Source organism: Eurosta solidaginis, chromosome 1 (genome assembly GCF_040869045.1).
Source record: "Eurosta solidaginis isolate ZX-2024a chromosome 1, ASM4086904v1, whole genome shotgun sequence".
Lineage (NCBI taxonomy): Eukaryota > Metazoa > Arthropoda > Insecta > Diptera > Tephritidae > Eurosta > Eurosta solidaginis.
Genome location: NC_090319.1, coordinates 395,305,876 through 395,323,755, shown reverse-complemented (window position 1 = coordinate 395,323,755; position 17,880 = coordinate 395,305,876). Strand labels below are relative to the sequence as shown.

The 17,880-nt window shown below is 38.2% G+C and overlaps 1 protein-coding gene across 7 annotated transcripts in view; it reads right to left on the bottom strand.

The window, feature by feature from the left end:
• AP-1sigma (AP-1 complex subunit sigma-2) overlaps positions 1–11,749 on the bottom strand; it is a 51,230-nt gene extending 39,481 nt beyond the window's left edge. For 3 of the 7 annotated variants that reach the window (XR_010949212.1, XM_067763689.1, XM_067763690.1), the window contains exons 1-4: positions 11,575–11,736; positions 10,731–10,909; positions 5,446–5,554; positions 5,211–5,348 (exon numbers count right to left, since the gene is read on the bottom strand). Coding sequence is in view for 5 of the 7 variants with exons in the window: in XM_067763689.1 (XP_067619790.1) it covers positions 5,211–5,348; positions 5,446–5,554; positions 10,731–10,909; positions 11,575–11,577 (429 nt within the window). In the remaining 2 variants the exon portion in view is untranslated. Of the gene's footprint in view, positions 1–4,670; positions 4,857–5,210; positions 5,349–5,445; positions 5,555–10,730; positions 10,910–10,974; positions 11,026–11,574 lie in introns of all 7 variants that reach the window. The other 4 variants (XR_010949213.1, XM_067763687.1, XM_067763686.1 and 1 more) reach the window with 4 other exon arrangements.
• Positions 11,750–17,880: the final 6,131 nt, after the last annotated feature.

Below are 17,880 nucleotides of genomic sequence, written 5' to 3'. Positions count from 1 at the left end.
ATTTAGCATTTAGTTTGTAGATAAAGTATGTGCCAGTTGTCTTTATGGAATAAGACACACACACAGCATTTGTTTGAATTTAAAAATAAGTTATTGTCTGCACACCATCCGACAAAAGAGTACAGATCAGAACCGTTAGAAATAAAATATATAAATAAATGTAAGGCGAGATAACCTCCGAAGAGATTTTAGGCCGAGCTTCTCTTCCAATTTACGTCGTGCTCCTTTTTTTTAATTTTTCCTACAAATTGGCGGGACGGGACCTACTTGTTTTATGCCGACTCCGAACGGCATCTGCGAGGCAGATGAGTTTTCACGGAGAGCTTTTTTTTTTCATGGCAGAAATACACTTGGAGTGTTTGCAAATCCTGCCGAGGGGCGACCCCATTTAGAAAAATTTTCTTTTAATTGAAAAACCTTATTTCTAAAATTTTGATGTTGCTTTGCCTGGGGTGTGAACACAGGGCATTCGGTGTGGTAGGCGGAGCACGCTACCATCACACCACGATGGTCGCCAATAGTTAGAAATAGTTTGACAAATAAATAGTATTTTTTGTGAAATATATAGTTTTAGTGTTATATTTCAATCATTAAATGGAAGGAGTGATGGGGAAAGATATTGGTAAAAAGTGCTAAGTCAGGAGAAAAAATTTGTTTTGAGTGAGGAAATTGTGCTAAGTCATAAAATAGCTGCTGGGTTAGCATACATGATTTTTGTTTATCTTTTTCAAAGCTTCTACACTCAAAAGTATTGCAACTAAGGTATCCTCATTCACAGTTAAAAAAAGGTTATTTCTAAAATTATTCAGTTTTTTTCGTCTCCTGTAAAATTCGTAAAAAGTGACTAAGCACATTTTCACATTAAGCTAACGATATGTATGTATATCTGAAGGAAGCTTAATTCGAAAGTGCTTGAAATACCAGTCATAGAAAACGCCATGTATGACAATATTTTCATGTAAATATATATCAAAATCTGAACAGTGGTAAAAACTAAAAATTAAATTGGCATATTTTCTGAACAACCCTTCTAGAATTTTCTATCGCGAAAATCACTAATTCAATACGACATTTCTGAATAAATTATCGATGGATATATGTATAGCCGTTGTGCCGATTTCTCATGAGCTTTCAAGAAGAACTGTTCCCCCAAAGCGAAACGACATTTAGATACAAAAGCGGCACAACATTTAGAAAAAATTTCGATAGGAATGGAAGTAACTTAAGCAATAAGACGAAAAATGTGGAGGAAGATATCTTCAGAAAGCAAGTTCTTTTATCAGATATTTTGGTACGTTGAAAGAAGCAAAAAATATTCATAATGGTATAAAAAATTGTATGACTGAAGTGGATAGAAACCTAGAAAGGAAGCAGAGAGAGAAACTGGGGATTTTGTGTCAACAACAAAAAAGGCGCCCTTGCACGGAGTGTCTGCCATGTACTCACTTTTTCGATGAATCGAACACAAATCAATTATCTTATATCTGGCATAGTCAAGTCTGCAACAGCAACAATAGGATCAGGAGGCGCCAAAATGGCTATGGGTTCGTACTCGATAATAACACTGCGAGAAAAATATTGGTAAACTTTTTAAATATCTAAAAAAAAAACGTCGGGCCATGCAACACAAAAACTATTTTAATCAAATACAGGAAATGGGAAGCATTTAGTTGGAGAGTTCTCAAAAATTATTTTCATAATGGCGAAATCAAAACCTTACAGTTATTCTGCCGTCCTAAAAAAAGAATGTGGGTGTCAACATTTTTACTGAAACTAACATATTGAGCTTAATTCGTTTGTAACTCTCCAAAGTATGCTGTTTCTTTTTTATTTATGCAAAAAAAAATCTTCAAATATCAACGGATTTACACAAAATACCAGGTCTGATAAAACCTTGCTCACTTCGTCTCTTGACATTTACAACTTTGGCAGACAAGCGTAAAACGGAAATGGAATCCCAATGGACGCTTTATAATATATACATATATTAATTATATATAATTTATTGCAATAGGTTAGGTTAGGTTGAGCTGACCGGTCCATGGGGACCTCACATAGACTGAATGAGTCGGTAGTGTTACCAGAAGTTTGTTTTAACGACCAAACTGAAAAAACTCTATCAAAACCCAGGACCTATGTTATAAAATAACTCCGTGCTCTTGGCAAATACTAAAAGTTTTCTAGGGCCTAAGACACTTGCTGCTTCTAGATCTAACAGCTGTATCACTCCTAATAGATGGAGTCTTAGCCTGGCGAGCGCAGGGCACGAGCACAAAACGTGCTCGATCGTTTCCTCCTCCAACCCGCACTTCCTACATCTGCCATCACTGACCAAACCTAATTTAAAGGCATGTGACGCCAGAAGGCAGTTTCCAGTCATAATTCCCGTCATGAGTCTACAGTCCTCTCTTTTTAATGATAGAAGCAACTTTGATAGTCTAAGGTTGTAAGACCTACACATCTTCAACACTTTACAGCCCCGCGCTTGAACCCACGCCTTTCCCGCTTGGTCGATCATGTGCACCTCTTGCCTAGTTCATCTGCTTTTTTATTCCCATTTAAATATCACGCAACGTGACATCAAAATTTTGTCAGACATGGCCTAAATGCTTAGGACACGTTGCTTCGCTCTGACGCTTTGACAGCACGATAGCCGCCTTGCCGCTCTTTTCGCTTTGAAGCGGCCAGAGCCTTTATGTAAATCCGCCTTTAGGGCTATTTGCATTAGCTGTGTTTTTTTTACATCTATAGACGTTTACGCTTAAACTTTATATGGACTGCTAAGCATCAAACTTTATCTACTCCGCTGAAATTGCTGCGCAGAAAATTAGTACTTCTAAATTTCAATACGCATTATACTCAGATGTAACTGAAATATGTTTCCATGTTTCACCTCAACACTAATACCTCTACAAATGGTGTGTGTCCACTATTCATCGCAACCGATTCAGCTATATGTTATACATTATGGCCACGAGAGGTTTGTGTCTGCGCTTTTCGGTACACCCTGTGCTGTAGCTAGTTGTTTAACCACTGCCGCTAGATGGGTCTCCTAAGCATTATATACGTGAGGATAAGCGTTTTTTTACCCGGAAACGTATATACGTGTAAAAAAACACGGCTATTATTGGGCAAACGGAGTGGGTTATCTACAACCAATCCAAAATTTACTACAGATGGATTGTAAAAGAGTACAAATGTATGTATTCTTAAAAGCTGGAACCCATAACTCGGTTCCATATAAACTACACATTTCCCAACTTTATTTAAGAGGGGTATTGCCATTTAGAGGACTGAGATAGAAAAAAAAATCGGTTATTTAATTAATAAGGACTACCATTATACGTATGTGTATAAATAAATACACACCAATAATTTTTAGACAAAAGTCCCTGCCTTCAAGTCCAAACAGGACAAGATACATATAAAAGTGGAATAACCAATACATACATACATACTGTTACGAATGTTGGCGGCACTAAGGGGTACTGCCATCTCTAGGCCGATGCTAAGCAGTGACGTGAATTCACATCAATAATTCAATCATTGTGTCTACACATACACGTACATGCAGCGGAGAGGTAACGCTCAAGCACATGCAGATATCTTATCTGAAATGCTCCTAAAGGTATGCAATGGTGATTGTGGAAGTGTCGCTCACACATACAAGCGCATGGGGTATGAGAGAAGCTATAAAAATTATACATCTGTAGTTGTAGCTGAGAAATTTATAACTAACTAGTAAGTTCCGGTATTATAAAAGCCTAGAAATATGCAACGAGGAGGTCGGACAGTATAAAAGGGCGACAACATTGGAGGCGAGAGATCAGTTTCATTTAAGCTATCAGTCAGTTTGGTTATTAATCAAGCTAGTTACAAAGTATAAGTGTTATTGTGAAGTAGTTTAATAAAGGCCATTTTTCCATTATTCAATATTGGAGTTATTTATTCAACAGTTTAGCGATACGAACGTTAGCAGAAGATTACAAATAAGGGGAATTGAAGTAAATTCGTTACAATACAAAATAAAATCCCGGGCAACTTTCAAATTGGAAAACATTCCAAGTATTAATAAACATCCTACATCTAAATGAATGGACGAAGGATAATTTACAGATTGCAATTTTAATGATTGACGCACCCATTGAACCTTGGAAACAGCAGATTAAAATCAAAGACAATTGTTCAAATGCTACACACTTTAAAAACTTATTATTTGTTTTTTTTTTTTGTTTGCTTTTGTATTGTTTATGGCAAGCGGATAATAGGTATTATGTAATTGACAAGTTTTTAATACATTCGGCAAATATTGCATTATCTAAGGAGCCTAATTATTTGATAATTAGTAACTTATCCATTAATTATTAATAATAAGGTTACAATAATTTTTGTGTTATAAATAAAAATTTTCAATTATCTATTGACAAACACGTATTAAAAACAACTTATTTAAATTGTATGTAAGCATGCATAATATTCCATATAAAACAAAACTAAATATTCAAGACAAAACAGAATCGATAAAAAATTGTATTAAAAAGGTAACAAAGTAGTAAGTAAGATATGCCATTCCATTTTTTTTCTTTTAAATAATTGCTAATATGAAATAAACAATTTATGTACCAACTTTCAATATTTTTGATAAATATATTAAACTGTATTTAAGTTACCAATTAAAAACTGGAGTTATTGAATCGTGTAGAAAAATTCTTCTTTCTATGTAAGCATACAGTTATGAACTCAAATATTGTAATTAAGTATGTATCGCCGAGATTGTTGTTGAAAAAATTTAAATTTTGCAATTGAAATTAAAGTTTGTGCATCAGTTTTTGTAAGCAGAGTTAGAGAAACGATATCTAAAGATCAAAATGTATTAAAATATTTATAAAAAGATACAAATATCCATTCATGGTTGAGAGGGGGACAAACAAAACGAATGCAAACACATGATGCTATGATATATGTATGTATATATATTGATACTGTTACAAAAAAATTAAAAACGCGCATATTGGTTATGGTAAATTTAAAATAGGTAGGCAGAACTTGCGAAACTACAATGCAAAGTATGATGCAAAACGGCATGTTATATATGTAGTATGTTATACGATAAAAAAAAAGTGTATACCCTCTCTTCTACACGATATCTAACATAAAAATTTTAGAAAATTTTCTAATTTTTACAAATCATATGCTTCCGGTGTACTGACCTCTTGTAGCAAATCCTGAGATGCAATCGCTTTAAGTACATTCTTTTTTGATGTCTCCTGTATTTCACCGCCAATTAACAACTCGTCCAAGATAAAATAGGCTTTTTCAAAATTAAAGATAATGTCCAACTCACAAACCTATTTTATTTGAGAAGTAAATAATGCGAAATAAATGCATTAAAGTACTTGGAAACATACAAGCTTCATCTATTATTATTTGTAAAGATTAACTCACACTTCCAAAATATTTGTCCAACAGTTCTACATAACGGTGAATGATTTCAAGGGTTAGCAATTCATTGTCGTTTTGCTCTATAGCACAGCAGAAATACAAACTTGCATACCTAGAAAAATATATAATAATTTATTTTATATTTTTTTTTTATTAACAAGTTGAAAAGAGTTTAGGTTAGGTTGAACTGGCCAGTCCACCTCACATATACTGAATGAGGCCGCAGTGTTACCAGAAGTTTGTTTAACGACCAAACCGAACGCTTTCCATATATTCCCAAGGCAGTCGGTTCTATGTACCGGAGCGACTCGGGATTTTTCCCGACCAAGGACTGTCATTTCAGTGTAACCCCATTTAAATTGTTGCGTCCCTCCCACAAATTGTCATCCTCCCAGCAGCTTCTTGCAGCGGGACTGCTCCATATTCTCTTGCTCCGGGAAGGTATCGAATCCAATCCGGGTCCGTCTCCTGACCCCGGTCCTGAGAAATGGTTTTGCTACATCTGCCGGAAAAGAATCTTTTTAGGACGGCCATACTCTGTTCAGTGTGTTTCGTGTAAGGGATGGTTGCATCGGACAGGTTGTTCTGGGCTTGATCCCAAATCCCGACGTCCACGTAACTTTTATACATCTTTTGTGGCTCCTTGCTGTTCACGCCCAAGGGCGTCCCTTAGTCTACGCCTCGCGCCCCACGGCGCCAACAACTCAAACAGCTGTTACCACTCATAACAATCTTCGTAGTAGAGTCGGTAGCAATGCTGAGCATCAGCCACTGCCCCCGTCTTCTCCCCCCTCTTTTCCGGCAGCAATCGTGTAGGTCAGGGAAAGAGATTCTTAGTCCCTACCTCCGTTTGTACCGTTTGCCAGCACAGAATATATATGTTTGCGACATCCGCCCAATGCAGCTCCTGCCTTGGGTGGTGCCACTTTCCTAGATGTTCTGGTCTCCACCCCCCGACGGGTTTCATCGCGCCATGTTGCCAGGTCGCAAACCCAAATCATCCGGGTACCCCAATGCTTGCCCAAGGACGCCCAGTCCCAGGGCCACAACAGCAATTGCGTCCTAGCCTTCCTCAACCCAGGCGCAGTCACCCGTCACCCTCAGCGTGGCGACGACTCCCCCTATGCACTTCAGAAATCTGCAGTTAAACTGTAATGGACTAACTGGGAAGATTACGGAGATAGTCGATTTCATGAAGCGGCACAACATCCGCATTGCTGCGATTCAAGAGACTAAACTCACAGCAAGATCTGCATTGCAGAACTGCTCTGGGTATAATGTCCACAGAAAAGATCGCGAGAGCGGAAATGGAGGCGGCCTCGCGTTTATCATACACCACTCTGTGCAATATTATATATTTGATCCTGGCATCGACCGCAGGGACAATGTCTTAGAACGTCAATGCCTATCTGTCCGGTCAGGCGATACAAACCTAGAAATCATCAACATCTACATCCCTCCTGCCACCTGCTGCTCCAGTGGATACCGCCCTAATATCAATGCCTTACTCACTGGCAACAATCGCATTATCTTAGGCGATTTCAATGCCCATCATGATCTATGGCATTCAAATTTGCGGGCGGACAGTAGGGGTGAGATGTTGGCGGATCAAATAGAAGAAATGACGTTCTGCACAATAAACGGAGACGCCTCGACACGTAGGTAGGAAGCTGTCACAGTTCGCCAGATATCTCAATCGTGAGCGCAGAACTCGTAAACTGCGTCAACTGGCAGCCGATGGTAACATTGGCATCCGACCACCTGCCTATACGTATTTCGCTCTAGCGTCCCGCCGACTTCATCGTCGCAGAAAAACGCACTTTCATTAACTTTAAAAAAAGAAAGTGGGACGGATACAAATCCTTTACAGACAACCGCTTTGCTGCCCTCCCTATCCCAACTGATGCCCGCCAAGGAGGGCGTGCTTTCCGTAAGGTCATTAAGTCCGCCTCGGCTCGTTTCATTCCCGCCGGTAGAATTCCCGAAATTCGGCCCACTTCCCGGCAGAGGCCGCAAGTTTAGCGAGAGAACGTGACCTTATAAGACAGCTCGATCCCGGCGACCCCCAAATAAGGGATATAAACCAACGCAACAGATTGCTTGTGGATGAACACAAGCGGGCGAAATGGGAGGAGCACCTAAGCGGTTGTAACCACTCTGCCGGTGTAGGTAAACTTTGGTCCAGTGTAAAGTCCCTATCGAATCCGTCTAGCACAATGAAAAAGGTTTCATTGCCTTTGGCGACAAAGTGCTGTCGGATGCGAAAAAATGCGCGAGCGCTTTCTGCCGACAATACATAATGCATTCTACGGTCGACATAAATAGACGGAGGGCCAACAGACACGCACGTAAACAAAAGTTCAGCACGTCACCAATTACCATCACCGCCAAAGAGGTTAAAATGCTTAAAATCCTAGGGAAAGAGGGTTTCAAATATTTAGCACATGTCTTCAACCTGTCTTGTCATACCCGAAAAATGGAAAATGGCCAAGGTGGTCCCGCTACTAAAGCCTGGAAACCAGCTAACATAGGAGAGTCATATCGCCCGATATCTCTCCTATCGCCAGTAGCCAAGCCGCTTGAAGCCATTTTGCTACCCCACTTCAAAGCAAATTTGCAGCTAGCCTGTCATCAGCATGGCTTTAGAAAACTCCATAGCACCACCACCGCGCTAAATGCCATTAGCACCCAGATAAATTGTGGTTTAAATCAGAAGCCCCACCATAGAACAGTTCTCGTAGCGCTAGACCTATCAAAAGCTTTTGATACGGTCCACCATGGCACGTTACTGCAAGACTTGGAAGGGTCTACCCTTCCCCCATGTCTTAAAAGGTGGGCCGCAAATAATCTGGGTGGTCGGCAGGCATCGGTGCAATTCAGAAACGAAATATCAAAGCCAAGTAGAATTAAACAAGGGGTGCCTCAGGGTGGTGTCCTATCCCCACTTTTGTTTAACTTTTACATATCAAAACTACCTTCGCCACCAGAAGGAGTTACTATCGTTTCTTACGCCGATAACTGCACAATAATGGCCACAGACCCGGGCCCAAAGATCAATGAGCTTTGCAACAGAATAAACGGCTACCTCCCTGATCTCTCCATTTGTTTCGCCTCGCGAAACCTGGCATTATCACCGACTAAATCATCCGCGACCCTATTTACAACTTGGACGTCCCAAATGTCGACCATTTTGAACATCCACGTCAATGGCACTACGCTACCGACTGACCTACACCCCAAAATCTTGTGTGTGACGTTTGATCAGGATCTACATTTTGGTGAGCACGCAGCCGCAATTGTTCCGAAAATCCAGTGCCGTAATAAAATCCTCAAATCCCTTGCTGGCAGTACTTGGGGAAAAGACAAAGAAACGCTCATTACCACATACAAAGCAATGGGCCAGCCGTTTGCGTGCTACGCGTCCCCTATATGGTCACCAAGCCTAAAAACTACCCACTGGAAGAAGCTACAGGCCTGCCAAATTACTGCGCTTAGAACCGCCACGGGCTATCTTCTTATGTCCCCAGAACACCATCTACATAATGAGGCGAGAATACTCCCCATCAGGGAGAGAAATGAGATGCTAACCAAACAGTTCCTGTTGAATACCCAGAAACCTGGGCATCCCAACAGTCATCTGATTGATGAGCCATCACCGCCTAGGGACTTAAGGAGTCATCTCCGTAAGCATTTTGAGGAAATACGGCACCTGAGAACTCAGCCGTATGAAGCAAAAAACACAAGGAGGTCCTTGGTGAACTCCACAAACAGGCGTCGGACCTTTATGCCAGGAATTACCCGGTGAATCCAGTACTCGGGGAACAGTACCCCAAACTTGGGGAAGAGGAACGCATACTCCCCAGGGAAACGCGAGTCACTCTGGCTTAACTTCGTTCTGGATACTGTAACAGGTTAAACTCTTACATATCCAGAATCAACCCCGACATACAAAATGTATGCCCCGCTTGCAATGTGTCCCCACATGACACCAACCATCTCTTTAATTGTAATGTGGAACCAACGCTTCTAATACCCCTTTCATTATGGTCCACCCCTGTCGAAACAGCAAGTTTCTTTGGACTCCCGTTAGGTGATATTGATGACAATTTGTGATCGGTCGCAGCTATTATGTGGGGCGAAACATTGCTACAACAACAACAACAACCAACCGCCCTTTGCGCCCTCCTGTTGGAATTGGATGCAAGAATTATTGAAGACCTCTTTGCAGTTCTCAAGAAAAAGCTTAATCAATTTGTCTCATTTATTCCCGATGCGAGATAAACTTCTAGCGTCATTCGCATAAAGCTAGTTAAAGCTTTTTTCAATAGTAACCATTTTAATTTCAATGTAATTTTCAACCTTCTATTTTGAAGACAAACTTGTATATTACACTGCTCCCCTAATAGCTGCCACAACTCACAAATTGTCATCAGTATTCTCTAACGGGAGCAAGGAAACTTGCAGTTTCAGAGAGAAAGGGGTATTAAAGACGTTGCTTCCAAATTGTAGTAGAAAATAAGTTTGGTGTCATGTGGTGACACGTTGCACGCAGGACATACACTTTGTATGTCCGGGTTGATTCTGGATAGGTAAGAGTTTAACCTGTTACAGTATCCTGATAGAAGTTGAGATAGAGTGACGTGCTAGAATGGGTCTCGCTGGGGGCGCTACTTTCTTGTACGACGAGTTTGGGGTATTAGACTTTAAGAACTTCTGTTTCATATAGCTGAGTTCTCAGGTGCCGTATTTGCTCTGGATATTCAGCAGAAACTGTTCAGCACTTTATTTCTCTCCCTTATGTGGAGTACTCTCGCCTCACGGAGTAAATGGTGTTACTGCTCTAAAAGTGTGTAAGCCTGTGCTTCGGATGAGAGGATGGGCCGAATCCGAAGGCGGAAAAGAAAAATTGTATCTCTGTCCGGAGATATTTGCAGTTGAAGTTGGCGATTTTAATGTGGTTGTTGTTGTGTTTTTACCCACAAAAAAATTGTGCATCACCGTGGCGGTAGCCACGGTTATACCACACACCCGGACTTGGCATGGCGTATTCCAGGGTTATTTTTTATAAGCGCGGCCGAAGGCCGCCAACGCAGAAAGGTGTTCTGCGCAAAAATACTATGGATCCCATCCCCGGTTCGGAGGGACCCGCGGGTCTTTTTTCGGTTTTTGTTAATATCTTTTGAACGGGTATAAAAGGTTAACTTCCGCTTTCGGATTCTTAAGGGATAGCGCTGAACAAATATCATTTACGTTAATTTACAACTATGCACAAATCTATTAACACTTACCTCTTGTACACAATTTTGCAGTCTTTCCACTCCAAGAAAGAGCACATTTTGGGTTTACGTGCCAATATTGTGGTAACCAATTCTCGCGTAATTTTCTTCTTCACTTTATCCGGATATGCCATGTACCATTTTTGTAGTCGTAACTTTCCTTGCCGACTGAACAACAACATAAAAAGCATCTAAAACATGTATTTTCAGAAAATTAAAGAAATACAGTCAGCCATTAAATTTAGAAGAAAAAAACCTGGATGTCCTGTTCAGCTTCCTCTGAAACATCCAACTTTTCACACTAACACTATATAAGAAGGAAAAAGAATGGTAGTAGTGCAGTTTACGGTACCCACCCTAAAGTTGGGCCAAGACTTTCGAGTGAGGTATCAAAAGACGCGTATTAATCTCGAGAACAATAATCCGAAGGCGGAAAAGAAATATTTTATCTCTGTCCGGAGATATTTGCAGTTGAAGTTGGCGATTTTAATGTGGTTGTTGTTGTGTTTATACCCACAAAAAAAATTGTGCATCACCGTGGCGGTAGCCACGGTTATACCACACACCCGGACTTGGCATGGCGTAGCCCAGGGTTATTTTTTATAAGCGCGGCCGAAGGCCGCCAACGCAGAAAGGTGTTCTGCGCAAAAATACTACGGATCCCACCCCCGGTTTCGGAGGGACCCGGGGTCTTTTTTCGGTTTTTTGTTAATATCTTTTGAACGGGTAAAAACTTCCGCTTCCGGATTCTTGATCTAGACGTGAATACGCGTCTTTTGATACCTCACTCGAAAATTTTGGCCCAAATTTCGGTGGGTACCGTAAACTGCACTATTACCGAATGTCTTGTACTTACCATGTTCTACAAAGATGTAAGAAAATTACTAAATCATAAAATAAATAAGTTTTTATCTGGTTTTCAATTTAAAGCTTTTAATAATAGCCCACTTTGCAGTTTTTGAGATTGTTCAATTGTTATTGCTATTTATCGATAGCATTGTGAATTCACAATCCTTTACCACATCGCCATATCGATATTTTTGACATCCCTGCTAAACAGAACTGACCATTGTAAACTTTACCAAGTAGCGCAACCAACAGCTGATCGCTAAAAATTTGCACACACACACAAACATCACTAATGGCCTTATTACGGAAATCTTTTACAGACGGCATTTTCATCAAAAATATCCAACATCAGCAAGTAAAGACGTTTTAGTTTTGATTTTTCACTTAATCTTGGTATTTTTTAATTTGTATAACAATCAAAAAAATTTTTTTGGAAATAATACAGCTGAAAAACAATGAAGTTTATCAAGAGTATTACCAGGTGCGTTCATATAACCGCGTGTGTAAATGGATATAATTTTACACCTTATAAGTTTATATGCTATCATGAGTCCCCCTAATGTTTACATCAGGATTGTCATGTCGCTTCTAACAACCTGTTAGAAACTTTACTTTACGCCCTGATATAAATCTCCATCAGCCATATCTGTCAATTGATGCCTCAAATGACTGACAGCTGTCTAGCAGGTACCCTACAAGAACATTATCATTTAAGACGACATTGGATAGTCAATAATAGCCGTTTTTTTTACATGCGTATACGTTTACGTTTACGCGTAAAAAACGCTTATCCTCGTTTAGATAATGCTTAGGAGACCCATCTAGCGGCAAGTAGCAACATGTTGTACAGAAAAGCGCAGACACAAACCTCTGGTGGCCATAGTATATAACATATTGCTGAAACGCTTGCGATGAATAGTGGACACACACCATTTGTTGGCGTGTGTATATGTGAGTACTACTCTGGCTGATGGTGAGTATCTCTCTGCTGCCTTGTATGTACATGTATAACGGATGATTGATTTGTTTACGTGCATACTGCTTAGTATCGGCTTAGTGATGGTAGTATCACTTAGTGATACTAATATTCGTCACAATACTTTGAAATTTTTGTGTTGTAAGAAAATGTGTTCACTGTTTTGGATTCATTTTGAATTTGCCATCTTTTTTTGACAATCCCTACTCCAGTGAAATGCAAAAAATAAAATCAGCTGATGAGATGAGTCAGCCATATAGTTGAGCCATGCGTAAACTGTCGTTTAAATCATGATGGAATTATAGAAGGTGGCGGATTGCGCATGTAAACTTTATTTTAAAGGCAATTTTTACGTCAATTTCCTTTAGATCTTGTTTTTTTCTCTCTTTCTTTCATTCGCTGAAGAAGTCAAGTGTCACGTAGATGCTCAGAACGAAATAATTTTGAACTCGTGAATTCGTGAATGCACAATCTTATGTGTGTGAATTGTGCGTTTCTACTCAATAAACACACTTTCAAGGTTGCATTTACAGTTTGAAACAATTTATTACGCAATTTTTTTTTAAATTGGCAATTTATTATTACAATTTATTATATGACAAATTGCGTAATAAATTGCCCAAATGGTATAAATTGCCAATTTGGTGTGTGTTTGTACATAGTACACTCGTAGCAGACTGGTGGCTCTTGTTATATTTATCATCTATGGTACTAATTTTATTCGCAGAAATTTAAGTCAGTGAAAGAAGGCACTCGGATGGAGTGGAATGAAGAACGAAGTACGAAGAGCAAAGTTGCGTTGGATTAATATAATTTCAATCATTGTATCAATATTAAAGATAAATTTAGAAAAAATAATTAAATACTTGGGTATAAGCAAACATTTTCTTTCAATTACTGCAATTAAGGTGTCCTAGATCATTGTTTACTATATAGTTTGGCAGCTTAAATTGAGGTTATGTTGCGAATAGAGTGGAAGGCACTCGAATTGAGTGAAAGAGACACTTGAATGGAGTGGAATGAAGAACAGTAGGAAGAGCAGAATTGCATTGGATTAATATATGTAACTTCAATCATTGCATCAATATTAAATATAAATTTAGAAAAAATAATTAAATACTTGAGTATAAGCAAACATTTTCTTTCAGTTACTGCAATTAGGATGTCCTAGATGCTATATATTCCAAAATTATAACATTTTATGTCTGTTTAAAAATTAACTTGAAATTCCCTAAAGATTTCCGTAATATGGCCATCAGTGATGTTTGTGTGTGCGTGCTAATTTTGAGCGATCAGCTGTTAGGCTTGAATGTAGAGCTGCATACGAGGCGTCAGCTGCATGAAAGCGACAAAGATTGAAATTTTCGTGTAGCGTGTAGCTAAGCGTACAGCAATGTTGGTCGCTGAGCGTACGTACGCTTGAAAAAAAGGAAGAAGAAGATGTTTGTTTACATTTTGTTGTATGCAAATTTGTGAAATTAGTTAAAAAATGTTACTTTAGTTAATAAAAGTGCGAGAAAGGTATATTACCAAAGGGAAAAAGAGTATTAAACACCACAACAGCTTGGTTAGACATTGTTGAAACGTTTAAAAGCCTAAAAGTGTTGGAAACTAGAAATCACCCTTTTCTCTAGTCCGCGGTGGTTTAAAATTGCCTTTCATAATTTACAAAAGCACGGGGATGCAAACAACGTTTAATACCTATTTTCCTTTGGTTTCGGGGACGGATACAGCTGAAGAAATTTAATTTTTTATTTTTTTCAATAATTGTTTGCTTTTTGTAGCGACGCTCGAAAGTAGCTACGGGTGCAGGTCTTGAGGCGTAGAGAAATTGTAGCTATATGAAATATCTTGTACGCGTCTATCACGCGTAGCCTCGTGTGCACCTTGCCTTAGTTGCACTACTTGGTAAAGTTTACAATGGTCAACTTTTCACTATAGTGACAGTTCCCTGGTGTGTCATCCTTAGTCATTGTTTACCACAAATCACACACAGAAGATTACGCATTCCCGAGTTCGAAATTGCTTCGTTCTGCGCTTCTACGTCACACTTGACTCCTTGAGCGAATGAAAGAAAGAGAGAAAAAAACAAGAGCTAAAGGAAAATGACGTAAAAATTGCCCATAAAAAACAGCTGATATTTTGTTTACATGCGCAATGCGCAATCTCGTGTGTTTGATGTGTGATTGTTTACTATATAATCATTGCAACTAAGGTGTCCTCCCACTCAGCATTTAGATGATTAAATTTTGAATTTACCTACATATCAATACAATTTGATTTCTCTTTCTGACTAAATAATGTGTTATAATACAATTGAGCAAAATAAATAATCAAATATTGTAAGATCATAAATGCAACCATGTCAACTAATTAAAGCTGGAGTCATTGGTGCCGTATGTGGTATCGCTGTATCCGTATCCCTAACGTAATCAGCTGTTTATCGTTACGACGGTAACCAAAACCCAATTGGTTGGCTACGATACGGTTACGACCTTAGCGGCACCAATAATCGATTGCATTGATTCTCATAAGATTGGTCGAATCAGCTGTTATACGGTTACCGATAAAGCACCAATGTCTCCAGCTTAATAGAATAAGCAAAAATACATCACTGTAAAACTGTAAAGCAAGAAAAGAGAAGATGGTGGACTTCAGGTTCATTATTGGATTGACGGCTGAAGAATAAAGTACTAAGATAACTAATCCGGACGTTTCTGCTCTTTTATTAACCATCGAATGTAGAAATTACAATATAAATACTTTTGATGATCAAAAACTGAAAATCATTCTTCGATCACTTTTTGGAATTCAAACTTTGATGATTAAATTTTTATGTTTCATAAAAACAACAAAAGGAATAATCAGATATGCTTACCTTTGAAGATCAAAAACTGAATATAGTTTTTCAATCACATTTTGGAATTATATTTGAATAAAATGTGTTTAGGTAATCAAAAATTTATATTCGTTTTTAATTCAGCATTCTGAATCTTTTATGAACATATTTGTTGACTGAATAATGAATTTTATACTTGTTAAAATTTTACTTTTCAATGAAAATCTTATTTTTTTACATACGCATATTTTTTCAATCATGAACCTCAGAAAAAATATATAAAAATTTTATTATTTATACAATTATACATATTCGATATTATTTTTGTTGCTTTTTCGGCCTTTGAATTGAAATAATTTTAATGATTTTAAACGAGCTCTAGGCCACACATTAAATGAAATACAGACACTTGTTGTATATATTTAGCGTTATATTTAGGTTGATATTTCGATTTCAATTTGAAATCATCATCAGGACTGAAAAATGTTATAATATTAATAAACACATAAAACTAAATTGCACAAAAGTATATCATCATATACCTACATTCTTGACTTCACCTAGTCGACTAACTTAATATTTAAAGTTAAGACCAGAGGCATATGAACACAAAAAAGGTAAACAAGCAAAAGGAAACACCGCTATGGTAAACAAAATTTGATACAAACAACAATACATGAAATGGTAAAATGCATATGTACATACATATGTATAAGAGAATCTTCCATATAAATAACTATAATACAAGACGAAGATGAGGATAAAAAACGAATTGATGGCACTCTCAGCATTTCTGGTTGCTGTTCTGCGTTATCAGCTGTCTGTATGCTTGGGCAACTCCACCGTCCGTGTCGGACTTGAAATTCATGCGGTTTTCGTTTTGAGTGCCGATAATATACAACATTTCTAAAATGTAGCGTTTATTGTAATGTGATTCTTGTTGTAAAATTTTTAAATCATCAAAATCTGGAGAGTGTCCCAAAGTTTTACAATGCTGGGAAAGAGCTGTTTGGTTGTCATTATAGTGATCGCGATTTTTAATATTAGATTTGTGCGCGCAAATCCTCGTTTTCAGTTTGGATTTAGTGGTCCCAATATATACCTTAGGGCAAGGTACCTGGGATCCGTCACCGTTGCATTTAATTTTGTATATAACGTCGGATTTATCGTATTTCCCGATCTTACTCTTCGTGTTGCTATATATTTGTTGCAAAGTGTTGTGATATTTGAAGGCAATTTGAAATTTTTCTTTGTCGTATAAATTTGAATATTTGATTCTGTTCGATAGGCCATGTACGAAAATTGCCGATTTATATATCCTTTCGTGCGTAATTGTTTTGATTTTACTCGGTTCGAAATGATCACGTATGTACCGATTAATTAGATGAGTGGGAAATTCATTATTTTCTAGGATATTTCTTATTATTTCTTTATTTTTCGCGTGGTACATTTCATCACTGATTGAGAGGACTCTTCTTATAAAATTTTTTGCCGTGTTAACTATTGTTGCCTTGTCATGCTTGGAATAAAAATTCAATAATCTCCCGGAGGCTGTGGGTTTTTTATACCAATCAAATGTAAGGATGTTATCTTTTCTTACAACGAGTGTGTCCAAAAATGGTAACTGTCCATCACTCTCAACTTCTCCTGTGAATTTTATGGACCTGTTGTAGGTATTTAGTTAAGCCAGCATTGCCTCTATCGCGTCAGTTCGCCCAATAACAAAAATATTGTCTACATATTTACTGAGAAGGCGCGGAAAAATTCAGAACTCATATATATTTGACGACGAGAGCCTGGTCTCGTTTGATGTGGTCTCATTATTCCCCAGCATCCCGGTAGATCATGCTTTAGAAATCATTGCGTCAAAATGGAATATTATCAAAATACACACAAATTTAACCAAAGAACTTTTTCTAGAAGTGGTACGGTTTTGTATCAAAGAAAATAGATATTTTAAGTTTAATAACAAGATTTACGAACAACGTGCGGGAATGCCTATGGGGTCACCCGCATCGCCGGTTATAGCAGACATCGTAATGGAAGAATTACTATGCAAATTTGAAGAAAAATCACCCCATAAACCGCGCCTTCTCAGTAAATATGTAGACGATATTTTTGTTATTGGGCGAACAGAGGCGATAGAGGCAATGCTGGCTGAACTAAATACCTACAACAGGTCCATAAAATTCACAGTAGAAGTTGAGAGTGATGGACAGTTACCATTTTTGGACACACTCGTTGTAAGAAAAGATAACATCCTTACATTTGATTGGTATAAAAAACCCACAGCCTCCGGGAGATTATTGAATTTTTATTCCAAGCATGACAAGGCAACAATAGTTAACACGGCAAGAAATTTTATAAGAAGAGTCCTCTCAATCAGTGATGAAATGTACCACGCGAAAAATAAAGAAATAATAAGAAATATCCTAGAAAATAATGAATTTCCCACTCATCTAATTAATCGGTACATACGTGATCATTTCGAACCGAGT